The sequence below is a fragment of the Oreochromis aureus genome, linkage group 1, assembly GCF_013358895.1.
Source record: "Oreochromis aureus strain Israel breed Guangdong linkage group 1, ZZ_aureus, whole genome shotgun sequence".
In the NCBI taxonomy this organism is placed as follows: domain Eukaryota; kingdom Metazoa; phylum Chordata; class Actinopteri; order Cichliformes; family Cichlidae; genus Oreochromis; species Oreochromis aureus.
Window position 1 is genome coordinate 31,507,241 of NC_052942.1, and position 27,748 is coordinate 31,534,988.

General features: G+C 38.0%; 1 protein-coding gene across 1 annotated transcript in view; it reads left to right on the plus strand.

Moving 5' to 3' along the window:
- Nucleotides 1-27,748, plus strand: part of hcn4 (hyperpolarization activated cyclic nucleotide-gated potassium channel 4) — a 66,370-nt gene that overhangs the window by 5,168 nt on the left and 33,454 nt on the right. The window contains exons 2-3 of the mRNA XM_031746609.1: nt 11,239-11,662; nt 24,223-24,384. Of these exons, the coding sequence (XP_031602469.1) occupies nt 11,239-11,662; nt 24,223-24,384 (586 nt within the window). The remainder of the gene's footprint in view (nt 1-11,238; nt 11,663-24,222; nt 24,385-27,748) is intronic.

A 27,748-nucleotide genomic window follows, 5' to 3' on the forward strand; every position in this document is an offset into this window, starting at 1 on the left:
ACTGTGGAAGAATGGCCCTTTTTTTTGCATTGCATTTTTTTCTGCACCTGATATGGCATTTAATTCAGCTTTATGTATTAGTCAGAGTTTAATCTTGGCAAAGTGATGGTAATGTTGTTGAGGTGAGATTATATCCATTGTCTGGACATCACATGCATTTTGAAAATGGGAAAGCCGGTTGGAAATAGTTTTTTCTTAGTACCACATGTCACCCAGCTGGTATGCCTGACGTAGGCCCTTCTTAGTTCACCATCCTTTGCAATGCAACATCAGTTTATAATCTCTCCAGTTGGATGCACAAATCTAGCCAGCCAAGACACACTTTTCTCTTTTAACATTTTAGTGTCATTTTTCTTGACTTGGCAATTGTGATTGTTGTCCTACTGACCAGAGGTAAATACAGTCTCTGAAAGCCATATTAGGCACGCCTATTCTACTGGTTGTTAATAGAAATGTTTGGAAAATAATAAACGTATGTAGTGTCACTGGACTATAAGTGCATTTTGCTGAAGTTCAAATTAAGCATCAGAATGGGAAAGGAAGGTGATTTAAGTGACTATGAACAAAGCATGATTCTTTGTGCCAGATGGGCTGGTCTGAGTACTTCAGAAACTGCAGATCTACTGGGATTTTCCTACGTAGCCATCTTTAGGATTTACAGAGAATGGTCTGAAAAAGAAAATATCCAGTGTGTGGCATGTCAGAGGAAAATGGCCACACTGCTTTGAGCTGATAAGACAGCAACAGTGACTCAAATAATGATATGCTATATTCATGAAGAGCTTCTCTGAATGCACAACACGTTGAATCTTGAAGCTAATGTGCTATACCAGCAGAAGACCACACTGCGTGACACTCCTGTCTGCTAAAAACAGGAAACCAAGGCTACAATTTGCACCTGGTCTGATGAGTCTTGATTTCTGCTGCAACATTTAGATGGTAAAATCAAAAATTGGCATAAATAACATGAAAGCGAGGCTACATCTTGCTTGTATTAGGGGTTCAGGCTGTTGGTGGTGGTGTAATACTGTGGGGGATATTTTCTTGGAAAACTTTGGGTCCCTTTAACACTTGACCACACAGCCTAAAATCTCGGAGGAATATTTGACGAATATGAGGAAATCCTAAAGGCAAAGAAGAGTTCAACCTAGTGCTAGCAAGAGATAACAAATAAAAACCTAATAAAGTGTCAGGTGAATGTAAAACATTTTTACTTTTCACCATAGAGAGAATATGTTCTTAAATGGGTGTTTTACACAAGCTTTCAAAATGCCTACCTTCTATGTTCTATGTAACGTATGAATTATGTTCAAGGGGTGAAAGTCAATATTTAGGAAGTGATAGTAACTGATGATTTACAGTGACAGTTTACTATAGTCTTCATTATTTTTGTCGTTCTTTGTTTTGAATGTGACAGATTGACAGTTATTATTCAAACAGTTGTGCTCATGATGCAATCAGTGCTGTTCAAAAAAGCAGTCACCATAAAAACACATTAGGTACTGTAGGTGTAATCTTCAAAGGAAACCCAACAGAGCATTCTTTACTTTGATTATAGGTAATGCAGTGACACACCCTTGAAAAATGAAAACTCCAAAAACAAGAAATCACTTGGTTTCTAGCAATCAAGCAGACACAGCACAGTGTATTTTATGGGAAATGTCAGCATGTTTGGAATTGCTAATTAAGACTTCTTGGATTTAAACACTTCCTGTAGGCTATCAATTCTCTCTGATGTCTCCTATTGAGCATTCAGGGACACTTTTTATACAGACCTGAGTAAAATACTGTTTACAACTGCATTTCTTAGTCTGTGCTTTTCTATTTAAGTGCCATGTGTTTTGGATTCATTCATTTTACAATGCAATGAGGTTTCAAGGGGAAAAGAAAGCCATCCTTTTGTACCCCAAGCTCAATGATTTCCTGGTGTTTTATTTTATCCCTGAAATTACCCAAAGACTTTATTTATCATTTTATATATAATGGCAACTAAAACATGAACACTGTATTCATGTTGAAGCACCAGCCCTCTCATTTCTCCTCACAGAGATTCTGTTATTTCTAGTACATACAGGTTGACCTTTTAAGCCCTGTCTGCATCCCAGGTGGATCCCCCCCCACCCGCCATCCTTCTGAAATTGCATTTAAACAGTCATCAATGCAGTACTCTGGGGGATGGATGCAATAAAAATAATGATTAATAATTTAATCAGAGATGCTCGTCATTAGAGAATCAACTACGCAGATAAATTCTGTTAACTTCAGACTTAATTAGCAGAATATGCAAAATAAAACAGTAGGTTTAGGTGGATCAGGAGAATGACCATGTAAAGGTGACAGTTATACCATAATACAGCATATTATAGGGACATTCAATACGTTTTATGTCACAGAAGATGAGGGTTTGTGTCTTACAAGATCAAATATCGAGATCACCTGCGATTGGCATTATCCCATTGCTAACATAACTCATTCACTTCAATGTACCACTATATAGTTGAAGCTTCACAAATGTATAGAAGGCTAAAGCGCTTATGAAACAGTAGAGAGGAAATACTTACCTGGATCAATGTGCTTGGCCTGGGCCTGCCACACGCTGGGTGTCTCAAAGACTTTGACAAATGGCTGGATTATGAGACAGGCAGTGGTGAGAGACAGATTGCTCACTCCGCTCTGCTATAGGGTGATTTATCTGCACCATCTCACAGCAGATATCACGTCCCCTTTTTCTCCACACCAGTTTTGGCCATAACAAGTTACTCAGTTTTCAATCGCACAGAGGCTCCAGCAAAGTTAGTAGGTATAAAGCTAAGTCCTGACCATGTTTGGCATCTAGAAATTACAGAGCTAAGAAAAAAAACAAAAAAAAACAATAACAACAAAAAGGATAAATCCTGCACATAAGCCTTTGCTTACTCACGCAGACCAGTGAAAATCAGATACAATGTAGCCGCTGAGATTTAGTTTCATTTCATGCTGAATGTTGCATCACTGAGGAGTTTCCAACAGCTTTAAAGCTTTATTGACGTTGGTTTTATTTACCTCTACTTTTTATGTTTCCAGAAACAATGGCTTTAAAAAATAAAGATAAGGTGATCAATTTGCATCTATATTATGTCCTGAAGACTTGGATGTTTCCTAAAACTGCTGCATTCCCTGGTTAATCTATCTTGTTGGTTGTCCAACTGCTTATTTTCTGTCACTGTTTTTACATCTTTTCTCTACTGTTTTTTTTTTGTTTGTTTTCATGCTCATATCCTCTCACCCTTTGACCTCAGAATGGAGTTAGATACTAATGTTTTGTTTTTTTGTGTGAGTTTTTCTTACGCCATGTTTGAGTAGCAGCTTGCAAAGTGATGAAAACTTTGGCCCAGCACTGGTGCAATCCTGCAGTAAGGTCTTGAAGTAATGGTGTACACAGTGACCAGTAACAGGTATTATGGTCACTCGATTATCGTAGCATCTCATCTGTGGTGAGAGAAAACCCATTGCTCCATCTCTCTCCAAGTCCCACTTCTCTATTGATGTTAGGTTCTTGCTTGTAGTGAAAAGAGGTTTTGAATTCATTTAAGGGGACACTGGCCGATGTTTACTCTGTGTCTGGCTGTCAGGAGACTCCTTTGACATGACATTAAGGACCCTATGGGAGATAACAAGGCATCATGATAAAACACAGACGCAATTAGTGGCAGGATGACAGTCTACAAAGCAGATAGTGGCACATGCTAGTAGGATAAATGCATACTCATGACACTCCTCATACTCATAGAGTGCTCTCTGTCCTCTCTTTGCCATTTACAGCCCTGTCACTCACTGTCTCTCCATTTTCTCCCATTGAAGATCTACTTTTTTGTTGACTTTAGACCACCCATGTATAGTTCTTCTTCTTTCAGAGAGCAGGTTGCACTTTTTGAGCTTGGGAAGACTGATCCCAGTGACACCGAAAGATAGTAGAAAAGCCAGACTTGGCTAAATCAGAGCAGATGTATGAAATATCTTGACTGAGCATTTTTCTCAGTGGGCTATCTGATTACATCTGGTCAGTTTGCAAAGTGGATCTGGTGATTCTATGATATAGTCAGAGCTTTCAAGAGTATACTTTAGAGCTATTGAAACATCACAGCAAATTTAGGCTGGACATATCTCAATGAGTGGCTCTGGGGCATATTCTTAAATGTCTGGAACTGACACTGCAGCATTTAGAAAGTTTCCCTAAGATGCTTAGCCAGGTTAGAGGCTTTTGAATCCCTGCATGTACTCTGTCATGGAATTTGAATGGAGAAGAAGTGAAATGAAACAGGAATTACACTGATTGTTGCATTACTGAAGTGTTTAAATTCCTTTTGAGCCATTTACAGAGAATGATCGATATGATGCTGTTTTTGACTGAGGTAACCTACATTATTATAGTGCCTCTTTTAATTATCTCCAAAATAATGCATTGTATACTTTAAGATAATAAACTGAGCGGATGAAATATCTTAACATACCTAAACAGAGTTTGACCTATAAATGAAAAAGTCTGCACAGAGTTTGGGAGCTGATGATTGCTGGTAATGTTGATCAATACAGGGTGCGTTTCCTCATATAAAGCTAATAAATGATATCCAAGTGTTGTGAAATGCTATTGAAAGTGTTGATCAATTTCTGAGAGCAGGCTATGTTCCATTGATTAGAATTTGGGAAGTCGAGGTTACGTTTGCCTGTGTCTACTCGTAAAGGGCTGTAGTTCTTCTCTTTTAAGAGATGTTTACTGCAGCAGTTATGATATTGTCTAAAGCATAATCTTTCTTATGTGTGTTCAGTAACAGCCCCAGATAGTTTTAGAGCTGAATGAAAAATCACACCCTGTACCCTTAACTTAATGTCCCACCAGAAGGACTACTAGCAATCTTATTTATGGATCTCTTTTAGTGGCGTAATGCTGACCCCTTTCAGTTGATTTTGCTTCTCCTCTACCCTTTGTAGGCATTTAGTAAATCCCTGTTTTCTCTTAGCCTAAGGTTGGGGAGATTTGCTTCTACCTCTGATGGAATCTTCTTAGCCTAGGTTTGATAAAACTGCGCGCCTCACCTAAATATAGCCTCTTTTAACTGCACAGCCCCAGTGTCAATGATGTGCTTGCAGTATGCCTGCTGGCTGTGCTTAGCAAAGACAGCACCGTTATGACAGTTCATTGGAGCGGGTGACAACAAAAAATAGGATTAACCCTTTTAACCTGATTTTTTTCTCCTAAACACTTAAATCTTGCTGTGTTTGCCAACTGGCTTGTTTAAAACCAGTGGACTATGCCTTTATGGGCAGTAAACAGGCCTTTTTTTGTTGCTGATGTTGTTCTCCTGTTAAGTGTGAAAGGCTTTACCATAGATTGCATTTCCCTTTGGCTAAGCATAGCTTATGTGAAATTAAGTGTTTTTTTTCTGTTTCACAAGAGCTTTCATGCTTAATTTCCATTCACACTCCGTGTTCACTAATTCACAACTGGCAGTGGACTGAGAGAAGCTGTTGCTCTCTCAGTTATCATGTGAGTTTAAGTGTAATATATAACGGTTCTGTTAAGTTGGTCCTATGACATTTAATCACACCTAAAATACAGCTCCCCTGCTATGAAACACATACATTTCATTTGCTCAGGAGAGAAATATATATATTGGTTTTCATTATTTTCAAAACCAGATTAAAAAAATCAGTCATAGTACACTGCATTACGTTTACATTTACCATGATCAAAACACATTAAGGACTAGGATTTAGGGTGATCTATTTCCAGAAATGTATTTGAAGAGTTTTCTATAACTAAGGTCCCAAGTTTCTACAGTTACTCAGAACTGCCATATCAAATATTAGTCCACAAAGGCTTTTTTCATGTTTAAGCGACAGTCATTTTTCTGTATGTCTGTAAAAGGGAGAAGTGAATGAAAGATTTTCAGTGTATTACAATCTGTAATTAAATACTTCACACTGTACCTCAAATGCTTCAATTCCTTTATCAGAAGACACTGTAGCACAAACACAATTTATTTTGGTATGTGCCCTACAAAATTATAAATTAAACATTAAGTAAGTACATAGAAAAACAAGTGCTCCAATGTCTAGTCTGTAGAAATTGAGAAAATTTTTTTAAGATAGCAAGTCTTGCTTCAGACCTACTATACACAAAGAAGCTCTCCCTCAACAAAATCATGGCAGTAATGAATGTTCAGACTCATGGTCATTTAAATAATAGTGTTTTTCATGACCTCCAGAAGAACAACAATTTTTACAGTCAGAAAAATAGGTTAGAGTGGGTGGTTTGGTGGTTAAGTGGTGAGGATTAGATGATGAACACTGTGATTAAACTCTCCTTCTTACATACATTCAACGCTTCTCACCAAAACAGTGATAATCTCTCACCTTAGCCAAGTAATCTTAATGGTTATATGGGTCGACAAACCAGTTTTAATATATATATATACTGTGGGATTAGTGGGTTTAAACTGCTTAGCTAATGACAGATTAAAAGCTTCAGTGAAATAACTCATACTGTATATGAATACGTACAAACTGACATTTCCACATGGAAGAAAAACCTTCATGTTCTCTTACACACCTGAAGTTTGTATTGAAAGAGTGCATAACTTTGCAGTAATCAGATTGTACTGATGTAGGGACTGACATTTAAAGCTAGTTCCTTTTCCAGCACTTGTCTTGTCTTTACTGACCACTCAAAGTGCTTTACAGCACAAGCCACATTCACATTCACAAACTGTAGAGCCTTTATCTATCACACTCACTCTCACTGGAGGAGCTGGGGATCAAAAGCCTTCCGATTCTGACACGACAGTCAATCTGATTGTATGGCATCCGTCATTTTCTCAGCATGGTAGCCAGCAGATAGATATTTCTACAATCAAAATGTAAACAGGGGCGCAGACGTGCACACATGCAAAATTATGAACATTTGCTCTCTGTAAATTCAGTCCCATACTGTATAGACTCCATTTTTGTATCCTAGCCTTGTGCCTCCTCAATTTAGATATAAGCTACTCTGAAAGGTAAGTGTGTGTAAGGCTGTTTGCGGTGGCTCTCATAGTCCCTTTCAGGTAGCCTGGCTGGCAGGGTGAGGAGAATGAGAGAGGCTTATCGTGTAGTCAGATGCACTCTAAGGGTGACAACATGTTCCTGCTGTCCCTGGTCACCCCACCGGAGAGCATAGTGGTCTGTGACTCTGTCCCTGCAGACAGCAAAATGTCAGGGCTCCCTTCATCGGTACAGTGAACGCTGAGCATCATAACAAGCTAGGTGTGAGCTATTCCACCACTATATTTTTTTATTTATTTTTTTAAATGTTTCTCTAGACTAATTAATAAAAAATATATATAAATGTTTTACACACACCCATCAAACCAGCCTTCCTGTTATTTATATTTTTTGTCATGCAATCTCTGATACTCCTCAGCAGTCATGTAATTGCTCATAAAATGTGATCTCTGGCCACATTTTTCCATAATTTGCTATAAACTTGTAAGTCACCTTGTCACTGTTTTATTCTTTGTGTTTTACAAAAGACTGATTCATGTAGAACTAATGTAATGGACTAAGATCCAGACATAGAAGTAGTATTTCTTTACTGGATAAAACTTGGATTTCACACCAGTTTTACATTTTCATTGATGCCTCGGTGCCCATAATAACCGAGGCATCAATCGGGAGCACCTTAACAATCGTGTAACAAAATAAAAGCCCTGCTAACCTAGCAATACTAGCTGACTTCCTTTTGCTTTTATTTTAAAACAGGTGGGATCCCATCACACAGGTGAAAATTCTGATTTTCTGTGCACATACAGATATGGGATTGTTTAATGCCTTTGAAATGTCAGTCTAACATCCCGGGCTCACCCAACTATATTTATAGAACAATGTCTCCTATGTCAGGGTCCTAGTGCATAATAAAACACAGTAAATGGATCCCTGCTATGTTTAGGTGGCCTGACCTCCATTAGAAGGCAGCCACAAGACTGAAAAAGAGAAATCATGAGCATTTATTCATGCATGCACGAACAAACATGCCTGCAGTCTAACAGTCTATTGATAGAGACACACTGAGATCACAGAGATTTTTACACTGCTCTTTGAAAGTAACTGCTTATCCCTAAATATTGTATTGGGCCAAAATCAATAATTATCAGATTCAATATTTGCCTTTTATTTGTATTTTCTTTAATCAATCATTGTGTCGATAGTGATAAGTGAGGTTTGATCAAACTGGTGTCAGCAGTACTTGGACAATTGTCAAATCTATATCTCTATAGCTTGCTTTCTCCTTTTCTCTGTAGCTAAAAGATACACAGTTAAAATTCATTTAACTGGGCGCATTTACAGAGCGCCTGCTTTGTCTGGTCAAAGTTTCCATTTGCCTCATATTTAGATTTATTTATTGTGCAGCAATATTTGCTCTTAAATCTGCTTAAGCATGTTATTATTGACATCGTACAGGCAAAGCACCACCCTGGCTGAATCCAGCTTCACAGACCTATTAGTATGGCAATAGACCTTTAGGCTCAGTTTCCCAGACATGGAGTAATCCTAGTCCTAGGCCTTAAACATTTTAAATAGAGGTGTTCACTGAATTTATTTGTTAGACGGGACTAATTCATGTCAGGAAAAGTTGTCGTTAATGTTGTTATTATGGCATGGAAACCACAAACATGGAAAAAGAAAAAACATTTCCCTTAAGCTTTCATTCATTGATTTTTATTTTTTCCTCAAAATTATAATGTTTGATCAGTTATAATAAAAACAGTCATGCCTTTTTTAAGAAAAATTTGTGTGTCTTGCTGCACATTCATAACTAATATAAGTAGTAAAATGAAGGTTACAAATACTGTGAGACATAGGGAAAACTTTATTTCATGTAAAGGATATTTAAATTGTTTGATATTGGGGAATCATGGCAGTATGAAACACAAATGCCCTTGCCAATGTTTGCATTTCTTCCTTCAAAGTTTTACTTGTCCTTCTGGGTTTCAGTCTTAATGTGAGCACACAGTGGTGGCAGGGTCGGTCTAAATATAACTCCACTTGACAACAATCTGGAAAAGTAGATACCCTTTTACTTTGAAGAATTCCAATTACTGTCACTGTTTCCTCAGTGAATGTGTCTGTGTGCGCAATTCACATAAAACTGAGATGTAGTGTATGTATCTGCATGCTGTAGAACTGTCTAAACACATTACAAACCTCATATTTGCTAGATAACTGCTTGTGCTATTTTTGAAGAAACATTTTAACATTTTCACCCAAACTGATGTAAATTCCATCCATAGATGTGTGTATCAGAGATTGTGTGCTCAGACATAACAATGAGAACCAGAAATAGGCGTACTATACTGCAAACAGTAGCGATTTCCAATGTTTGCTTTTCTCCTGCATCAATAAAAGTGTTTTGTCTTGTGTACAGTTAAAAGGACTCAAACTGTTTGCTGCAATGTGGAAGATCAGTGAATATGTTACAGGTGTGTAATGGCAATGTGTGCTTAATCACACATATGTCTCATAGTTCTTAGAGTTTGAACTGTTTATCTGGATATATTTACTGAAACATACTCAGAATAAATCATGAAATCTACTGACATTAGCTCCAACAAAGAAGTCAAACAGCAGTAATTTATTGTTGTAATCTAGCGAGCTTTCAGTAAAAATCTCTATCCTATCTTGTTTATATATGTAACATCCATTCTTCTTCATTTTTATAGCCTTGCTCTTGATATAAGTTTTGTCCAAAGACAAATTTTTATGGCCCAGTTAGAAGTGGGTGGGTAAATCACTGCATCAGTGCACAATGATTCAATTACTGAGCCAGCAGAGTGCGCAATTTATATCCAAACTCTCTGGTTTGGAAGATTGACGAGGTCACAGTACAGTTTTTAATTAACAGTTAACCTCCGCTGACCTTTGAGGTGTGATTTAGATGCATGCCTGCACAAATGTTTTCATATCAGGCCCCCTTTTGTCATGGATACATATCGGCTACGTTCATAAGTGCAGAGTTTATTAAACCATTATTACACCATATTCATGTAAGCTTGCTAAACAGTACATATGCACAGTAATAAAAGCTTAAAATAGGTCAGTGATGAGAGAGAAGGAAAGGCAGGGACTCTGACAGGTAAAGGGAACTGGGTGATGTTAAATGCTGTACGTGTGTATGCCCCACAGGTTTCATATCAGAAAGAGGAATTCTAATAAGTAAGTTGGATGAAGCAGTTGAGTGTTCCAAAGGGAGAGAAAATGGTGATTGGAGCGGACCATTCTGTTTCCTTTCACATGTAGGTTAAGGAAACAGAGGTGAGGAGATGCTGGGTGTTAGTGAACAGTTAGTGAATCAGAAAGTGCAGAGGTTTAGTAAGGGGTGACAGAGAGGTATCTAAGGTTGTTATTGGACAGGTATCAGTGCAGCAAGACAATGGTGAGATGTGCTAGCGTAACAGATGGGTTCAAGGTGGGGTGGCATTATGCCAGGAATCTACTCTGATCACCTTCTTGTTTGAACTGGTGATGGACAGGTTGACTGATGAGGTCAGGCAGGAGTTTCCATGGACAATGATGTTTGCAGATGACATTGTGATCTTTAGTCAGAGTAGGAAGCAGGTGGAACAGAGAGCCTGGAGAGGTGGAGGTATGCTCTGGAGAGGAAAGGAATGAAAGTCAGTAGAAGCAAGAGACTGTGTAAATAAGAGGGAAATTAGTACAATAGAGGAGATCCAAGGTGTAGAGGTATATTAATAGTGGATACACTGGACAATAAATATGGAATGAAATATGGAGCTGCCAGATGGGAGAAAAAGAGAAAGGCCACACATTCCTTTTCTTAAAGGTTTGTCTAACACAGAGCAAATGTTGGTCTCCTCAGTTCATCAAACATGCATATTTTATTTTACTATGCCTTATGCTGTATATGTATATGTCATTGATGCTTGAATATAACACAGCAATCAGAATAAAAAAGCAGCCCACTTTATTAGTTCTCACACTATAAGTTAAAAGAAAATGACACTATTGATATTTACAAACTGTTGTCTTCTTTTATCTTGTTTGCAGGCAGTTAAATTGTGCAATTTATAGAACATTCATTCTCCATTAAAATAAGTTTTCTTGGATTTTTTGAAAGACAAGCACAGCAAAGTTACCTCATATTTTTATATTCTGACTTTGTTATTCATTATATCTCTACATTTCTCCATGTGTTTCATCAACAAGGTTTTACTGGGATTTGACCATGCTGCTGCTGATGGTTGGAAACCTCATCATCATCCCTGTGGGCATCACCTTTTTCAAGGATGAGCACACCCCGCCGTGGATTGTGTTCAACGTTGTCTCCGACACCTTCTTCCTCATGGACCTGGTTCTTAATTTCAGGACGGGTATCGTCAAGGAAGATAACACAGAAATCATCTTAGATCCGCAACAGATCAAGATCAAGTACTTGCGGAGCTGGTTTGTGGTCGACTTCATATCCTCCATCCCCGTAGACTACATCTTCCTCATTGTGGAGACGCGCATTGACTCGGATTTCTACAAGACGGCACGCGCCTTACGCATTGTCCGCTTTACCAAGATACTAAGCTTGCTGCGCCTCCTGCGCCTCTCTAGACTCATTCGCTACATCCACCAGTGGGAGGAGGTAAGAAATCGTTTTCAGGCTGTTAAACTGTATGTGAACAAGAAAGTTTAGTCTATAATGTGTATCTTGTGAACTGCTTTATGTTGTTATTGAGAAAACAGTATTCTTAATGGAATAAATGTGGATTTATAAATGTAAAAAAGAAGGAAAGAAACAAAATTTTTTTAGCATACTACATCATTTGCAGTGATTATCATACAAGCATATTAGTTCATGAAGATAGTTAAACAGACAGGGATTCACTTCCCTAAGTTCGATTGTAATTCAGATTCTATTTCTGTTCTGGGGAGCCACTGCAAAGATGTTTGCTTCCCCTTTTCTTTCAGGAAAGAAATATAGATGGGTGCTGCGTCTGATTGCATCCACCCTTGAAAAGAGAAAAGAGGCTCTTTGCTGTGTACCAGTCACCAATAAGTTGATGAAGGCAGGATGTTGATTAGCATTTTCCCACTGTGTGCCCATCGTAGCAGTGGAACCCCAGTGTCCAAAGAGGCAGTGCTGCAGTACAAGCATGATTATGATTGTGGCAATAATTAGAAAAGTTCCAATTACTCTCACTGGATGAATCTTCTTGTTTAGTCTCATAGGTAAAAGGTGCAAAGTGAAGCATCAGAATCTCAGCATGGAGTCAACAGGAAGACACTCCATGCTGCTGCTCTGAATCATTGTGGAATTAGCCATGCAAAGGAATATTTCAGCTACAAGTCAGACCGTGAAATTCTAGGAACAACAACACTTAACAGATGTATCGTCTAAATGCAAGCAGTATATGTAATGAAATAATGAAATTATCTCCAAAGGACTGAAGTGTGTCTCTTTTAGTTTGGAGAAATTACTTTTGTGTCCAGGTACTTTCCACCTGATCACAGAATTATTATTTTTATTTTTTTTAATTTAAAGTAAAGAAAAGTTGATAAGGAATTTTCACTGATTTCAACTCTAAATTTAGTTTGTAATGTGTAGGTTTTAAAAGTACGGTTGCTGTGAGAAGTTTACATCTACTTATTATCTGCGTCATTGTCATGGTAATTTAATTAAGTCGTTAATTAAATTAAGTCGTTTAATGGTTTCTTTGAACTATTCTTTATCCAGGATGGAATCAGTGTACAGCATGTATCTTTAATAACAAGAATCACAAGTTTGAATTTATTTTGGATCTTTTAAATATTTTGCTGTTACCACGACAACCATGCCCATGATGAATATACATGAACAGCTGACCATAATAAATGTCAATATTTATAATATTTAATGTCAATGCACACAAGTTACTGTGAAAATTCTCTTTACATATACATAAAAATTAATACCAAAAGTTTAAAAGTATTAAAATAAATCTGCTCCAGGAAAGTTAATAAAAGAACATCTTATCTTTAAGAGTTTGAATCGAAGGGAAATCCCAGCATAGTGTTTTAGTTAGGGCTACAGAGTGCCATCGGGGCAGCTTGGCAAGTTGTGGCATCACTTCTCCAAGTTTCTAGAGCTGGAGGAAATACTGTAGCTTGTGATTACTATAATTTTCATATTCATCAAACCATTCAGCAACCCCTTATGCTCTATGTATGGGACCAACTCCACTAGTACTCTGTTTAGCTCGAATTCATTCAGAAATATCTGCATTTGGGTTTCAATATAAATCAATAAACAACAACAACAAGAATAATAATCAGAATCAACTAACTAGTGAACTAACTAGTAAATCAAAGAATGTTTCAGAAATCACCTTCTTATCCAAGATAAAATTTCTGTAGTTGAGATCATGATTTTTATTTTTGTTTATCGCTTTTTGTTTTATTGTGCATCTTTTTTTCATATTCAACTGTATTCAATACAATATTACAAATATACACTATTAGCTTATTTGCATAGATTGTAAAAATTCACCACTGGTTTGTTACTTATTGGGTATGTTCAGCTGACTGTGTAGCAATTGGAAACGCTGAAAATGCTCACATCAATCTATATCCAGACCTTTCACCATGAATTGGGAAGTTCCTGGTTTTCAAATATTTAGCTGGATAGAGCAGCTGGGTAGAACAGTGTATATAAGTGTGATGACATTAATCATGCAGAGCCTCTGTGATGCCATTTCAAAGGGAGGAAAAGTTCAAATAAATCACTGGGGGAGGATTCCTTTGTCACCCTGTGTCTCTATGCATGCCTACTGCTGTGCTTCTGAACCTAAAATGAAGGCAGGGATACATGTATTACAAGCTAACCTTGATTTGAATAGCTCGGACAGTGGGCTGTCACATGTTCAGCCTATGCAATGAGATAACAGAGAAAACGTGGGGTAAGAAAGGGAGGGAAGAGGGAAAAGAATAAGGAATAAAGGAGGATTGAATAAAACATCATTCTGCCTGCAGAACTTGCTTTTAGCCATTGGCCACTGATGTAATGGACCACAATCTCAATCTAGGACTTTTGCATTACTGGAAGTATTGGAAAACAGACTAATGGGAGACAAAAGAAAGAAAAAATATCCATAACGATGTGAATGGGAAAAACTTACAAGGACACTGCAAGGTACTGATGACTGCAGAATCTAAAACAATTGAAACAATACGACAACAAAAGGGGGCATTACACTCATAGAGCCAGTTGCCATTTAAATTTTCTGTTCCTGTGTGGGTGGTGTATGTGTGCGGACATTGTGTGTTAGCGTTTGCTGATGAATGCTAGTTAGGCAGACAGAGTGAAAGGCCAGCTTTGCCTCAGCGCCAGAGTACTCCAGATGAAACCTCACTGAAATGTCATCTGTCACTGCAGAATAACTTGTCGCCGAGATCTCACCACCCAACTGACTTTTTGACTTTTCCTATTGACAGCTACATTTCAAACAAGGTGTATGTATTTTATCACCATTTGAATATTTTGGTAAACATCGCACTGACCTTATTCCCTATGTCTATTTACCTACATATTGAAAGACTAAAAATGGAAAGAAGCACACTCAAACACTAACAAAACAACCACAAAAAAGGTAATATTTGTCCTTGTTTACAGAATCGAGGCAGAATCCTTATGATCCATGAAAATGTGCAATTTTTGCCAATAAGTGCAATAAATGCAATTCAGCATTGCTTGGCACTCTAAATGTGGCACGATGAGATGTGTAATGACATAGCAGAAGCTGCAGACCTGTGATGCCCCAACGTCCTCCGAAAGGCAAAGCTGATTTATTTCACTCATATTTCACAAGTGTCTGCAAGCTAGAAATAGTTCCGCACAAATTCATTTGGTTTGTTATTGTTTGAGTTTCATTTCCTCTTCTGTAAGAAGTCACGCAGAGGACATTTCTTCTGGGAAGTGCTGGATACAGCTCAGTGAACTCTACTGCATGGTTTAATGCCTTGAAGAGTGATACTGTGGGGAATAAGTTTTTAAAATTAGAATCTTTTTTCCATGTACTGAATTGCAGTGGATGATGCTTTTTTAGGGATCAGAAGAAGACAAAGGAATAGAATCACACCAAAGGACATAAACAGAGGTACGCTTCAGGGTGCAGGAAAAAAATAAAAACTTTAAGTGTATTAAAAGTAAGGTGTTTTTAAGACATAAAAATAAATGGATAAAATCTTATTCCCAGAGCTATCAGATTACTTCCAGACAAATTGCATAAAGGGACTAACTTAACTAAGTCATTTATTGCCTCACATCACCCCTTTAGAAAAAATGGTTTGCTTTATTGTGACCTACACATTCCCAGCAATAGAATAAACATCATAAGTTTGCTTCATAATCCGTTGGGGACAGTTACCTATATATTGCTCAATATCATTTGTCACAGAATCACAATTTTATAGGTGACATGGTTTCACCTCAGAGATTTAAAGAGACCAAATCTAACTGACTGTTCTTATGTGGGAAAACATGTAATTTGTAAAGTCATCTTGGCTTTAGTTTAATTAAATTCTTAACAATTCAGGGAAATAGTTCAAACTTGCACATTCATGCATGCATGTGCAAATACACATTTAGTTTAGTATGGTGCAGTCAGTATACATAATCTGTCTATTGAGAACTCCTAAACTACTCCACATAGAGAGAAAAAGCCTTTGTTTTAGGCTTCTTTGTTTGGTTTAGTTGATTTTATTTTCAAAGGGATTTAAATTATTTGTCAATAAGTCATATTATATATATAAGTAATAAACCATGGATCGATATAATATTGACAATAAACCATGACTGGAATGATGTATTTCACACAGTTGCTGGTTTGTATGTAGATTTTCCTGTTGTCCTTTGAAATAATGTAAAAATACATGCTTTGCACTCATCAATGGAATAATTAAACTGTGAAGGAACCTGCTATGCTAATTTCCTCCATTATTGTGGTCGTATTCCTGGTACAATTATGTTGCATGATTGTGCAAAACTTCATCCACTGTCCTGAACAAGCATTTAAACTATTTGTCCATCACCATAAGCCCACTTTCATCTGATTGGCTGCCCATCATCTTCTTCAGAATTTTGCAGCATGATTACTGACAGGGACTAGATAAAAAGAGCATATTTCTTGTAAATTAGCGCTGCTTCATTTGTTCCCTGTTAAATCCAGAATCCAATTTAAAATTATTCTTTTCACATAAAAGATCTTGAATAATCAGGCCCCATCTGATGTTAAAGATCTCACAGTACCATATCACCCCAGTAGAGCGCTTCGCTCTCGGACTACAGGCTTACTTGTGGGTATTAAAAAGTAGAATGGGAGGCAGAGCCTTCAGTTTTCAGCCCCCTCTTCTCTGTAACCAGTTCCCAGTTTGTATTTTTTTTTCTTTTTGGAAATGCTTGTAGTTAGGGCTGGATCAGGTGACCCTGAGCCTTTTCAGTGGTGTTCATGCACCACTTTGCATTTAAGCAGTAGTTGTTATTATCACTTATTAAACTCTCTCCCCTCATCCCCAACAGGTCTTTTCCTTCTCACTGTCAACAAATGCTTGCTCACAGGATGCTATCTGATTCTGTATTATTACACTTTCAGCATACTGTAAAGGTGATTTTACAATTACCATGTTGACAGAATACATTTTACAAACAAAAAGGTGGTAGCTACATGCCAGTGTTCAATATTCAATATAGTATGCAGATATTCATCAGACTTACACATACACAGACAGAGCAGAGTGTCATTATTCGTCTCTCCTGTCCTCATCTGGTCAGCTTCCTCTCGTCACTTTTCATTGGGATAAAAATAAGACTGTGACCGGATATTCTCCTCATTGGAGTTGTCTCCTGTTGACGAACCACTGACTTGGATGAGATTAGTCATCCTGTTAAATCAGATTCAAGGCAGTGCACTAATGATAAAGCTCCACGGGCTTCCTCTCACGATGCCTGATGCCTACAGCAAAACCGTTTCAATAGAGCAACCCAGCAAATGTTGCTTTCAGCGTGGATCAAGATACATTTGTTTGTCAAAGAGGTTTTTTTTAATTGATCTTTTATTTATTTGTTTAGTCATCCGAGTGGAAAGCAAAAAATAATTTAAAGTAATAGTGTGGGAAGTGAAGTTTATCAGTTGCATCAAATGCAAGATAAATTGTTGGTATATGGTAGAGCTTTGCTAAGTGTGTAGGTTTGTGTGAAATGTGTGTGTGTGTGTGTCTATTTAGAGAGAGAAAGAGAGAGAAAGAGGGACCGACTTTTTGAAAAAGTTCAAAAAGTGTCTGAAATTGAGTTTCTTTTACTATTTACTGCTTGGATTATTAAGATTTACAGCCCTGTGGTGGCTTTGTGCTGCAGTTTCCAAGAAACAAAGCAATACGTCAGGCATTGTGATGGAAGTCAGTCGTGTGGCTTTCCCATGGGTCCGGTGATGGAACGAAGCACCTTTCATTTCCACTCAGTAGATCTATACAAAAATATTTAAATAAGTGAAATCAACTAATCAGCTCCCTACTCACTGACCCATTACCTTAGCCAAGGACTGGTCTTTCAAAGATAAGAAAAGCAGGAAGAATAGATTTAATGGGCTATTATTGAGTGCACAATGAGGCTTGCCAGCAACAGTGACAGGTCCTCAACACTCTGAATGAGTCTTTTGCGATATGAATACCCACAGTGGGTTTGCTTAAAAAACTATTACAGTGAAATGTGTAATCCAGCGCAAACCCAAAGGCGCACCTTGGTACAGAGCAAAGTCAGGGTGTTTTTTGTGATCTGAGCCCTCCAGGCCTGTTTAGACAGATGATGGAAGGGTGTTCCCTGTGGTCCACTACCAGGCCTACTTTGCATTCTCCTCATGCTCTTTGTCCACCATGACAGTATGCATGAGCATGACATTTTGGTCGAGGCATTTACAGTGAGAAGTCTAACCCCTGCCCACAGCCTGTTCCCCCGAATCTACCATCATGCTGGATGATTAAAAATAACACAGGAGTGCAGGGGTTGATTTAGTTTATAAACTGTACTACTCATCACAGGGAAATCATATCTCAGTCTAACATGGGGAAATGCGGCATGCTGCAATTAGTACAATGAAGGTACTGAACTGTAAACATCCAGTAGGCTACTTGGACACAATTAGAACAATGTGCAGAGACAAGACAGATTGCACTAAAACAGTGTGTTTTCATCAAATATCTGCTATCTATAGAGCATTTTTTTATGTGTAGCTAAAACTGTGTGCCTTTTAACTGTTTAACAAATGATTACTCAAATTTATCTCATGCTTTCAAATTTAGATTTAATGACACATCTTTTTATTGCAAAGAAATGATCAATTGCATTCTGTGCTCCAAAGTATGGTGCAACATCCTCAAATTGCTAGTGTATGAACCAAACATTAAAAATGGCATGTTTAGAATAGAATAGAATAGAATTGTCCTTTATTATCATTTTACATGTACAACAAAATTGTCAGTGCTCCACACCAAGTGTGCAGGAATAAAATATAAGCTATATGTGTTCATAGTTGGTTGTAACAGCAATTTAGCTTTTGCAGTTTAACTAGTTAAGTACATAAATTTTATTTCTAAAGGAATTAACCTGAAAAGTCATCTAGTTTCAGGGAGAGGTCCATGGCATACAAGGCATGTTTTGAAAAACAATATGAGTGAAGGATTTTGTTTTTTCTCATGTGTCAAGACACAATCATGCCAAACATTCATCATCATTAGCAGTATGAGCAGCGAACAACAGATGCTTCAGTATAGTGCTACAATGACTGTGTCTGGACAGCTACCATCAGCACCATGGGACAAATGCATCTATTCTCTCACCTGGATCACACTCCTCTCACTCCATCTGTTTGAGATGACTTTGCAGCTGCCTTCATTTTCTCCCTGCCTGTCTGGGCCTGATGCTGTTTGTGACTGTAGTGCCATATTTGATCCTTGTGTTTATTACTTGTTATATGTGTACGTATACAAGCATATGTGCTCAGTAAATAAATGCCATTTTCTGTAGCGATATAATGTGCTGATAGTTTGTACTTGACAGTCGTGGTCTTCAGCAGGATTATAGATTTCAGCAATCAAAAAAAAAACAACTGGTTATAATTGACTAATAGTGTTAGTATTGTTTCTATTGTGAGTATTTAACTTGTTCATTTTGTGCCTTGAAACACTGGCTTTGGTTAAAGTGGCTTTTCCCAGACAATTACAGCCTCCATCTCAGAGTACTTACAACCTTTTATACCAAGATCTAGATGAATAGTCAATTATATCTGGCTGCAGGGTGGACATTAATTCCTGATAAAGGATACCTTCTAAGTAGTTCCAGTGAAACGATCTTTTTATCATTCTAAATCAATTTACTTACATAGCCTGTATCGAAAGTAGTTAACCAAAGAAACCACGGAGTACTGAAAGCCTCTGTTTACAATTTATTGGAACACATTAAGCTAACTACTAATTAAATGCAAAACATGAGTGGCTTTGTCATTTCTATTAACCTTTTTGGAGAATATGACAAATTTGATGAATGGGATGGATGCAGCTGAAGAAAAAGAAATTGAATAAATGGCACTGTACACTGAGAGATTCTAAAAACTAATTTTCTTAAAGTTCGAAACTACACCACTAATGCTTTGAATGCTCCCCGCAGGGGCCTTAAGCTGTTGTTCAATCCACCAAAGCAGCAGGAGTATAAACAATGAAAGCTTAAACAGTCTGGCGGCCATTGTTAACTGTCATTTAACTGAATTCATGACTACCAGCCTCGACTATCCTCATAACTCTGATTGGACCTTGAACTCAGTGTTTCATGATATGCCACTTAATCTTGTAAGAAAATAATGTTCCACATTCAACTCTGTTTGACAGCTTTGCATAGAGGGCAAATAGTAGCTCACCATAGCATTTTTTTTTTAACCTCCAGAGGATGTCAGCCTGATGCGTAATCCACCGACTACTAATCATGAGCACCCAAATGACTCACACACGGAAAAATGAAGGCTTCTTACAATGGCAAGGCCCAAGGACCCTCAATGTCTAGTTGCAAGTTTTAGGAATTATAATTCAAAATGTTCATCAGACCTTAGAGCACTTTACCTCAACCCAGGGAGTGCTACGCAGTCCTAGACTATGCTGGACTTGTAGCTATATTTCAGTTGCTGTGTGTATTTGCTTTGTTGGATGAAAAATGATTCAGTTTTTTATTTTTGTTGATACTATTTAGACTTTTTGGAATTCAGCAATATTATTTATGTTTGGAGGAAGGGAAATGGTGAGGATGACCCAAAGATCACCATCCTCATAGTCGGTATGGAAGTGGAAAGATTATTCTTAGGTGATGCTTTTCTGCTAAGGGTACAGGACAACTTCATCACATTGAGGGGCCAGTGGACAGAACCATGTACTGTAAAATCTTGGATGAGAAACTTCTTCTCTTAAGTAACTACAAGAAACGTCTTACAGCTGTCCTTTGCAACAAGGGTTTATCCACCAAGTCATATTTTGCTTGAGTATCACATACTTATTTCACCCACTGACATGTTGTTGATTTTTGGTTGATATTCTGTCTCTCCAAAATGAAACTACCACTAAAATTAGAGAGTGTTTATATCTTTATAAGTGAGCAAACTTACTAAATCAGCAGGGGCTCAAATAATTGTTTCCCCCACTGTACCTGCCATATTGATGAGTGCCTGTAGCACCAGCCATTGGGCCATGCAGCACTATCTTTCTAATTTGCAAATCTTATCTCACTGTCAGGAAACCTACATTTTTAGTTTTTTTTTTTAATTTGTCAGTTCATTTTCTTGTATTTTTGAAGGTGTTCAGGTTGACCTTCTATAGGTTATGTATTGCATTAGCTAAAAAAATACCAAAAAATATGAATTTAGAGTATTCAAATGAGGATTGTGAAAACTGAAAAAAATGGGATGAAACTGTCCATCCATCCATCCATCCATTCGCTTCCGCTTATCCTTTCCAGGGTCGCGGGGGGCACTGGAGCCTATCCCAGCTGTCATAGGGCGAAAGGCGGGGTACACCCTGGACAGGTCGCCAGTCTGTCGCAGGGCCAACACACAGGGACAGACAACCATTCACGCGCACATTCACACCTAGTGACAATTTGGATTATCCAATTAACCTATCCCCTCAAACTGCATGTCTTTGGACGGTGGGAGGAAGCCGGAGTACCCGGAGGGAACCCACGCAAACACGGGGAGAACATGCAAACTCCACACAGAAAGACCCCGGCCTGATGGTGGAATTGAACTCAGGACCTTCTTGCTGTGCAGCAACAGTGCTAACCACCGTGCCACCGTGCTGCCCGGGATGAAACTGTTGCGTTGTATTTTTTTGCCCTAATCAATCAAAGCGCTCTTGTTTATGCAGATGATGCTGATGCTAATGGTGCCAGGCTCACTCTGTGTTCCTATCAATTAAAAGGAAGTGGTCAGCAATTCATCATCCTCCATGTAACATGCCATGTTGTGTAATGCTCTGTATGCAAAGAGTGTGTGCGTGCAGATTTGTGTTTGCTTTAAATCCTGAAAATGTACATGATTTATATTGTACAATTACGCGAAACACAGAGTAGACTTGCTTAACTGTGTGCTGTTTTAATCTAGAAAAACCATTAGAAGTAAAGAGAGGATATATATACACAGACCTCCCTCTCGCGCCTGAGAATAATGACTTTTTAACCACCTTCTAACAGAACCAATCTTGGGAATAATTTTTGTCATAACTGGAAAGTCTATTCCTGTTTGGCAGGGGTATATTTGAATTGATTACAGCTGTGGAGGGAGATAGGGGAATCACCTTCCTCCACTGACAGTACAGTTTGGGTTACAAACCGGAGATTTGCATTGCATTATCCGTCACAGTTTTCATAGGCTTTATTCTGTTAAAGTGCCAGGGGTCTTTTGAGGGTATATCTACAGTAGGAAAGTAGCAGGAGTTATTGTTGAACAGTAATAAGTCATTCAGGCTGTGGCACCAGATACTGAAGGGAATCTGTCATGCTTTAGAAATATGCTGACATTGCTGAGTTTGATAGTATTCAGTATATTGACAGGTTCAAGGACAGCCTGTATAATAATAAGAGATTTGTCCCAAGAGGATGTGGTATTGTGCACCATTTTAGATGCTTGCGGTAACAGCTGCTTATCAAGGTTATAATGATGCATTTACATGTAGTTTTTAAAGGGAACACCATAAAAATGTGGCATTATCGGTCCTCAGAATTGGGGACTTAGAAGAGGTAGAAATGTGTTGAGGCTAGGATAACCTGAGAGCAACACAAACTATAAAAACATAGAGAACTGGCTGTACTGTATTTTTTAAAATTATGAAAATGATTACATTGTAAATGTTATGTCTCTATAGTATTTCAGTTCAACTTCAGTACAGTTCAAATATGGTGGAAAAGCTTTCATATGACAATCTAGTTTCCCTTCATTCTAAATATCTGCTACTATCTTTTTTTTCCAAAATGTGTCATTTGACCGAAATGTGCTTTTCTTTCACAATTACCCTGAAGGTAAAGAAGCCTGATCATATCAGACATGACAATTCTAGTATAAGTCTAAGCAGTGCATTGTATGCTTGTAAGCTTCATATCTCTGTCAGTCCTTCATGTCCTAGGAATAGCATGCTCCGTATTTGAATTTGCATATGACTTTGCGAGTTTTTATAGATTTAAAAGCATCCTGTGTTTTATGAATCATCCTTTTCCTGTCTGGAATACAATTTCACAAATGAAAAATATATCAGACTCAATGCAGAAGATGGAAAGGGGTCCCTCATGATTTATTCATTCGCACAGAGTGAATTTAACACTTTTAATGTTACGAAAAGCCATTAGAGCTCCAGCAGGAAATTTGACATCACACAACACAGCATATTAACTAACATAACTTATTTATGGCTAAATTTAAAGGAAAAAGGGCTAGTTCCTAAAAATAAATAAATAAAAACAAGAGAAACAGGAGCTCATATTTGTCTCATAAAGTGAATAGAAAGTGCGGGAAAGGAACCAATTTGGTGGGTTGAGCGCAAAACGGTACAGCTAGGTAAATGATTTGGCTTTACTCATGCATAAGTGCTCGAGCTTAAGAAATCCAAAGCAGAACAAAAAACAAAGATGAGACAAGGTTGGAGAGGAGAGGAGTTTCACTGTGTATCTGCATGTGGACAGACAGAGTGCGTGAGTGAGGATGTCTCCATCCACTCTGAGAGGTACAATTTTCTGGGCATACCTCTGGCTTCATGCTATCTTGTTGACAGAACTAAATTGATGTGATTTGATGGTGCAGCAGCACCCACACTGACAAACATAACACCACTCCCTGCCAGTTTCTTCCTTAACAAAAGCAGAGATAAAATACCCAGATACACTTACATTTTGTATGCCTTCAGAAAAATAAACAAACCCAGTGCTTTAGGAAGATTAAACTTTCGCTGACATGACATGTCTTTATCTTCATTTCACATTTTTACCTATTGCTAAACAAGAAAGTAAAAATGAAATATCCCCTCTTAAACACAAGCCCTTTAAAGGCACCAAGTGTATTTTAATAAGGAGCCAAGTGGTTAGCAATGCACATAGTCTTCAGTGGGATTAAGAGACTTTGAATGGTTGAGGCCATTAAAATCTACACCAGCCCAGAAGTCCTGGAGCGCCTTATGAGTATCATTAGGATTAACAAACCCAGCCTGTGAAAGCTCTCACCCCAGGAGCATAGCCACCTCTACCCTTGCACCATTATTGTGTTTGGCTGAGTGCCTGATAAGAGTGATTCAGCAGCACACGATAAAGCTCTGGTCCCAGTTTATCTGTTTAAGCTTTCATTTCACTGGCTATCCCCAGTGAAATGTGACAACAGCAAGATCTGCATCCACCAACTCATCTGTGTAAAATAAAAAGCTATGGTTTCTATAGGCCGAGTACAATGGCCTTTAATTCTAATACTGCAAACACTTTGCATGACATGAGCAAAGAATAGAGCCAGAAATCTTTGAAATGCTTGTGGAGGAAGAAAATCTTCTTTGTGCATGTGTGTGTGCTTTGCGTTCTAGAGAGATTTCAGGGATTTGACCATCAGCATGTTGAGTCATCATTCACTAACTCATTTCCTGCTTCCTTCCTCTTCAACCCCTCAGATCTTCCACATGACCTATGACCTAGCCAGCGCCATGGTACGAATAGTCAATCTAATCGGCATGATGCTGCTGCTCTGTCACTGGGATGGCTGCCTGCAGTTCCTGGTGCCCATGCTCCAGGACTTCCCTGCTGACTGCTGGGTGTCCAAAAATAAGATGGTGGTAAGTGCTTCTCCTGCACACAGTCCTCCTGCCTGTTCGAATCAGATTATGCTCTGTCTTATCTTGTCTGTCAGCCTCAGTAATTACTGTTCTAAAACTCTTCAGCTTCCTGGGTAAGATTGCCTTCCATATCTGTCATTTTAAACCCTAAGTCAAATATATTTATCTGCTACATTTGTCCACGTTTATTCAATTTACTAATCATTTTTATTTATTTGGAGCTCTTGACATTAGTCATTATTGTGAAAGGAGGATGTGCATGGAACATTGACTTTCTGAGGGAGACAGCTATCCCTTATCCAATATTGGCTGGATATTGACAGTTTCCAGTGAGCACACATGCTGAGCTTTAATTTTGTTGTTTTGCTGAAACAGCTGCCAGAATAGTGGGTCACCGGAGATCTCTTTTTTATTAGCTCAAGGGAGGGGCCTGCATCATTGTGGATATTCTGTCCACCCAAAACTGATGGTCTCATGTCAACTTGTGATGTTATAAAGTCATTCAGATACTGTCAGATTTTGGGGTGAGAAGTGCTCTGATTTCAGTGAATATTCATTACCACACTGGAGCTTGACCAATATCTCAGTCAGCTGATATAATTGCTTGGTATTAGCCTACGGCAACATCAATACTGACTCCAAAAATTCACAATTAGTGGGCTTGAGTCTTCTACAACACCTTACTAAGGAATCTGATTTCACAATTAGTAATACCACCTACCCCATAAGGTACACTAGTGAATTCTAGTAGATTATGTCCTCACTTCTCAGATTGTGAGACTGCAGTGAAATTTGGACAAGGTTCTTACTGCACTACTTACGACTCACTTGCTGAACAAAGCAAGTGAGTAATACTGTGTGACATACCATTTGATTATTTAGCAGTTAGCATTAGCTCTGTTCCCCTGGCTCATTTAAGTGTTTTGTGGTTTTTAGTACTGACAGATCTACTGTATGTTCAGTCAGTGAGCTAATCCTGAGTGTCTTTTTAAACCAATTGTCTGTCTTTTGGGCATTTACAATTTTTTAGTATTACAATTATAATAAATTGCAGCATCTACCTATCGTTGGCTTACACTCTTACCAAACAGCTCCAGTAATGAATCAATAGTGAGAGTTTAAACTGATTTCAAGTTTCAGCAGGCTAAAGTTTCATGTGTAAGGGAATATACGTTTTCTAGACAGAATAAGTTAAAGAGGTTTGAGATACATACTGTTTTCAGCAGAATTTGATAAATATTTACTACTTATTTATTTACTTCAATAGTTACTAATAGAGTAAACAAAAAAAGGAAATATTGAATAACCATACATTTAAGGACTAACAAAAAAAAATGTCCAAGAAATCTCAGTTTGAAATATATATAAAGCTGCTTCAGTTCAACTGTAAGTTCAGCTCTCCATGCCGGAAAAAATGTCACATAGTTGCATTGCTCAAGGTATGATCTATTTGGTTAAGCATGCCTCGCTGCCTCCCTGACATGCTCACTTGTTTCACTGAATCTGCCTCACTTATATTTAAGCATAAGAAACAGCAGATGTTGAAAACTACTGTCCCTTGAGATGTTTCACGCTTAAGATAATTTTAGCACGTTTTCTACATGTGTCTCGATGCAGAGACGCACACTCAGAACAGTGGGTCCATTTCGTGGACAGTATGAAACGTCCCCTTTAATCAACCTCACAATCTTATCAACCTCTGTGTTTAATTATCTTTTTGACAAAATATTGAGATTTCTGTTGCATTGTCCTCTTCCAGATCTACATGTTTTTTCGCCCCTCTTTGCTACAATTATGAATACATTTCACCCCCACTTTGATATTTGATACATTAAGCAAATGTGCAAGCGGATTATTTTAAGTTACATAAGGCTGAGCTGTCAGGATACATAATGTAAACTGTGGCTCGTGATTAAAGTACAAAAAGAATGCATGCATTAAGATAGAATTTGATCTCTTGCTTTGCGGCACAGAAAACTAGGATATGATTGCTTTGCTAATCTCTTTGTTTTGTTCTGAAAAACATATTTGAACTGTGTATACATTGCAGATTCCGATATAACACCACAGGATACATAAAACCGCAACAAAGCAAAGCAGATTTAAAAGTCATGTAAAATAAAGCAATCAAATTTTCCTGCTATGTGCAAGTATTTTTAGATAAATGTTATTTATTATACTTAATACCAAATCTTACTTTTACCCAAATCTAATTTAAATGTAAGTTAAATGATTTTCAAATGTAGTAGTACCATTATCTCTCCATCTCAGTGACTCTAGCATATGACCTGCCAAATTCCTTGTCGCTAGTTGATTTGATGCAGTTCTGACTAGATTATATTTGGGCATTTACTCTTTGTCACATTGTTACAGCTCAGAGTTCTGTATCCATAACTTCAACTGGCTGCTTCCTAAGACTGCAGCTCCCAAATGCATCCAGTGTAAAGAGGCCCAGAGATGTGAAGGAAAAAGATTCATAATGTACTTACTTTAAATCCCTGTGTGAGGGAATGTAGCCTCTCATTAACATCAAAATGGAGTTTGTTTTGTTTCACACAGTAAACACTGTCTAATTAATTGCATTACGTACAACGGTTTTCAATGTGACAGAATAACAAATATATTTTTTTCTGAATTAATTTAAGCCTCAGGGCAGGCATTTCTCTGTTGGAAAGCGCCTCGTGTTTTTGCTCACATTACCTGGTAGAAGAAGAGGTTGTTAGTATTGATAACTGTGATTCAGTCATGGTTGGTTTGACTCTCATTCAAATTATCACAGATTTTTTTTTTCTTTTTTCATTTTTTTGTCTTTTACAGTAGCTGTCCTATTATCTTGCTCGGTTATCACTCCTTACCTTTCCAGGAGGGCACTAATAAAATTGCTATCAGTCCCGGCTTTTCCACTGTGGAAATGAGTTTGAAAGCAATTTGGACATGTCACCCCCAGGAGAGAGTTGATATTGATTTGCCATGGACCTAACTAAAGGAAAAGGGGCAATTTATCTACAAATTAGAAAACTTACAGAGAAATCACATTTTTCTAAATAGCTGACCTACTTTCTGTCATGCAAGCCTCCAGTGTCTCACGCTCTTTCTGCTGATTCCCAGGGCTCTGTTTTAGGCGGCTACCCAAATGTCTGCTTGCTCCAAATGTTTGCATACTGAAAAGTACATTTTACCCTGCCAGCTGCTCTGTACTGGACTGAGAGAGTTTGAAATGGACATCTGCCATTAGTTTTGTCTTAAGTAATTGCATGTGTCTGTGAATGTTCACGGGCTGCCAGGGTGCTCTTTGACCTGAAATGTGCCATCAGCAGCCGTGTTGAGATTGCAAGAGAGCAAGCAAGGAAGTGTTCAGATGTTC